General features: G+C 56.8%; 3 protein-coding genes across 3 annotated transcripts in view; 1 reads left to right on the forward strand and 2 right to left on the reverse strand.

Annotated features, from left to right (window-relative positions):
- Nucleotides 1-1,686, reverse strand: part of PTSG_12548 (uncharacterized protein) — a 1,755-nt gene extending 69 nt beyond the window's left edge. The window contains exons 1-3 of the mRNA XM_004992559.1: nt 1,271-1,686; nt 563-1,026; nt 1-310 (exon numbers count right to left, since the gene is read on the reverse strand). The exon at nt 1-310 is cut by the window's left edge and continues 69 nt beyond it. Coding sequence (XP_004992616.1) covers nt 47-310; nt 563-1,026; nt 1,271-1,661 — 1,119 coding nt within the window. The 5' untranslated portion in view covers nt 1,662-1,686 and the 3' untranslated portion in view covers nt 1-46. The remainder of the gene's footprint in view (nt 311-562; nt 1,027-1,270) is intronic.
- On the reverse strand, nt 1,680-3,291 carry PTSG_12549 (uncharacterized protein). The gene is made up of 6 exons (XM_004992560.1): nt 3,166-3,291; nt 2,941-3,067; nt 2,632-2,704; nt 2,418-2,491; nt 2,199-2,289; nt 1,680-1,985 (listed from the first exon to the last, which is right to left on the reverse strand). Exons 2-6 carry the CDS (start codon nt 2,986-2,988, stop codon nt 1,813-1,815), a joined length of 459 nt encoding a protein of 152 aa, XP_004992617.1. The 5' UTR covers nt 2,989-3,067; nt 3,166-3,291; the 3' UTR covers nt 1,680-1,812.
- PTSG_07197 (uncharacterized protein) overlaps nt 3,246-3,439 on the forward strand; it is a gene marked incomplete at both ends in the record, with an annotated part of 10,002 nt that continues 9,808 nt past the window's right edge. Inside the window, one exon of the mRNA XM_004992561.1 lies at nt 3,246-3,248. Within this exon, the coding sequence (XP_004992618.1) occupies nt 3,246-3,248 (3 nt within the window). The remainder of the gene's footprint in view (nt 3,249-3,439) is intronic.

Below are 3,439 nucleotides of genomic sequence, written 5' to 3' on the forward strand. Positions count from 1 at the left end.
GCACCTGAAGCCATGTGTGCTTGTGTGTTTGTGTGTTTGCATGGTGCTATGCAAACATGTGCCCGAAGCTTGCTTTGAGGAAGGCGTCGAAGCAGCGGGAGTTGAGGGCGTGTGGCAGAGCGAGGAACAGCTTGTTGCGTCGCTCCTCCCACCGCCCGCCCATGGCGGCGAGGAGGTGAGTGAATGCAGTCACGCGGCGACAGGCGTGGAAGCGGGCCTGCCTGTGCGTGCTGTAGTCCTCGAGTGCTCGCGCAACGGCAGTAGGTGATGATGGCACATTCGACAGAACGTGGGCCACATACAGTGCATCCTGTGTGTGTGTGTGTGTGTGTGTGTGTGTGTGTGTGTGTGTGTGTGTGTGTGTGTGTGTGTGTGTGTGTGTGTGTGTGTGTGTGTGTGTTTATGGGGGGGGGCGCATTGGCAGTTGTAAGCACTCGTCAACACATGCGCACGCACAACATATGTAAACAAACACACAGCACATGCACGCACCCATACGTACACACAGCATGCCATGCACTCACAGCGATTCGCACACATGCACATACGCACACATGCACACCTCGATGGCAAGGGAGGCGCCTTGGGCGAGGTTGTGCTGCATGCAATGGGCAGCGTCGCCGATGTAGGCAACAACTCCGTCTGCAGAACGCTTTAGTTTGGACACGCGCGCACGCTCGTACAGCGGCTGCACGTGTGCATCACGTGCACAGGCAATTAGCTCTGGGATGGGATCGTGCCACGTGCTGTAGAGGCGGGCGACATCGTCAATGGTGTGCAGTGTGTCGCTTGTGGAACACGTGGCGAAAATGAAGCAGCGAGAGCTGTTCAAGGGCACACCGGCGAAGCGACGGCCGCCACTCAAGGTTTCGAAAGGAGCTGACGCGCGCAGCTGCATGGGCACAATGAACGAGAGTGAGTGCACGGGGACAGGCGCGGTATCCGGCGCCATTCCACTCATGAGCACGGCATCAAAGCAGCCCAGCTCAGCACCAGTTGCAGCATCCAGCACCTTCGTGGGGCCATCTGCGACATGAACGCACGCACAGGGAGAAGGGAGCGGAGGAGACGGTGATGATGGTGGTGGTGGTGATGGTGGGATGGAAAAGATACAAGACACTCAACTCGAGGGAGCCAACAGCCACACACACACACACACACACACACACACACACACATGTACGTACACGCACACACAGACGCTCACACGCACGCAGACACAAACACATACACACAGACAGACACACACACATACAACAGTAGGGCGCACCAGTGTTTGAGATGCGGGCGACTTGGACGTTGCAGTGGATAGCAGACTGGTCTGTGTCCTGTAACAAGGCGTGGAGCAAGGTGTGGCGTGTTGTGACCTTGACCTCGTAGTCTCGTGCAGTGTCCTTGCTCGGTGCGGAGAGCCACGCGCCATCTCGCGTTCGGTACGACGCAGGAGGCACTGACGGCCACTGCGAAACTTGTTCCTGCAAGCCGCTGCCGTTATCGGCGATGAGCTGCTTCCACGCGGTGGGCCAGATGCCAAGACCGCGGTCCACCCCTTCCATAACGCTGCTCCTCGCTTCAAACAAGGTCGCCTGGACGCCGCGGCGCTGCAGGCTGCGCAGAGCAGTGACGCCCGCAATCCCGCCACCAACAATGCCCACTCGCATCGTGACACGTGGTGTTTTGTTGGTGTGTCGTTTATGGTTGTGTCACATCTCACATCTCACCTCATCATTCAAGAAGCAAGACGAGTGTGACCAAGCGATCAGCGCATGCATGTATGATGGGACAAGAAGCGCATTGTGCGCATGATTCATGTCAGTCATCGGATGGCATCAAGGCATCCAGTACATCGTCGATGTCTTCCTCCTCTTCTTCTGCCTCCACTTCCGCCTCCTTCTCCTCCGCTTCGTCGCGCTCTGCCTGTTGTTGTGACGCTCCTGCGTCCTGTTGTGTCTTGGCAGACTTGCTTGGTGGCGCACCACCATCCCCTGCGCATGTGTGTGTGTGTTGACACAAGCAGGCAGGACATGTGACTGTAAGCAGTCGCAGCAACACAAAGGACATGAACACTAGCCCCAAAAGAGGGGCAGAAATAGCATACACACACACACACACACACACACACACACACACACACACACACACACACACACACACACCGCACACACAATGCCAGCAGCACTTCTGGCGGGCAACCGCACCTCGTCGCTGCCTGATCTTTGCCAGGCGAGCCTGTAGCGCCCGTTCCCTGCGCTGCTTCAACTTCTCCCGCTTGCTTCGGCCCCGTTGCGTCTTGCAATTGCATTGCAGTCGCCATGCCATGCGCACAGCGCAGGTGAGTGACAATCCATCCACAAGAACAGCGCATCAATAACCATGCTACTGCCCACTCTACAATCGCAGGCTCGCCAGGTCCTCACCTCTTCCCTCAGCTGCTCCAGCAGTTCCCGCTGCTGCCCGCGCTCAATCTCGTCCTTGGAGAACGCAAAGTACCCTGCACAGCAGCAAACCAACAATACAAGTGCCGTGAGCTGATTGAATGGCTGATGGTGGTGGTGTGACAAGAAGAGAGAAGGAGAGTGGGCGGGGGATGGGGGACGGAGGACTGGGGACGGAGGAATAAGCCTTGCGCACCTGTGCCGAGGTTCCGAATCTCCCCTGCACGAACGGTCTCATAGTGAATGGGTCCACGTGGCTGGTTCCTCTCCTGTGATTTTGTGTGTGTGTGTGTGTGTGTGTGTGTGTGTGTGTGTGTGTGTGTTTGTGTGTGTGTGTGTGTGTGTGTGTGTGTGTGTGTGTGTGTGTGTGTGTGTGTGTGTGTGTGTGCGTGTGTGTGTGCGTGCGTGCGTGCGCGTGTTTGTGTTTGTGAGGGGTTACAGTGCATTTACCAAATGGCCTATGCTCATGCACACTGTGCACATGTGCACACATTGCACGTCGTACCGCCTCCATCTGCTCCTCCCACTGTTGTCTGCGCTCTTCTCGTTGCATGTCTTCGGACACGAGGTCACGCGTGGGTCGGTCTTCTTCATCCAGCGCCTGCAGCGCAGCCAGTTCCTTCTTCGTGCACCTGCAAAGCATGTGTGTGTGTGTGTGTGTGAGCTTGGGAGCACGCGCCGATGCATTTCAAGGACCGAGTCACTGCGGCTTGTTGGTGGGCATGCTTACCTTCTCTTGCGGCCAAAGCTGTCGACATACTCCACAAGCTCATCGCTGTCGGCATCATCATCTCGCTCGCCATCATCAGCATGGTGCCTTTGCCTCTCGTCATCGTCATCCTCGTGATCATTGTATCTATGAGGATGGGGGGGGGGGGCGGATCACCCAAGCAATGAAAATGAAAGCTGGTCAATGAAAATGTGCATGAAAAATCCCGCATAAAGGGTGCGGCGGCACATGGGCATTGACAACACACACCCCACACCACACCACCCAGACAGGG

The sequence above is a fragment of the Salpingoeca rosetta genome (genome assembly GCF_000188695.1).
Source record: "Salpingoeca rosetta unplaced genomic scaffold supercont1.16, whole genome shotgun sequence".
Taxonomy (NCBI): Eukaryota; class Choanoflagellata; order Craspedida; family Salpingoecidae; genus Salpingoeca; species Salpingoeca rosetta.

What these genes read in the sequence shown, in the direction of transcription:
- PTSG_12549 (XM_004992560.1), bottom strand. Translation starts at nt 2,988, where the DNA reads ATGCAACGAGAAGAGCGCAGACAACAGTGGGAGGAGCAGATGGAGGCG. An exon ending in TGGAGCAGCTGAGGGAAGAG is followed by an intron (nt 2,290 to 2,417) that starts GTGAGGACCTGG and finishes TGCAATTGCAAG; the next exon opens with ACGCAACGGGGCCGAAGCAA. An exon ending in AAAGATCAGGCAGCGACGAG is followed by an intron (nt 1,986 to 2,198) that starts GTGCGGTTGCCC and finishes ACACATGCGCAG; the next exon opens with GGGATGGTGGTGCGCCACCA.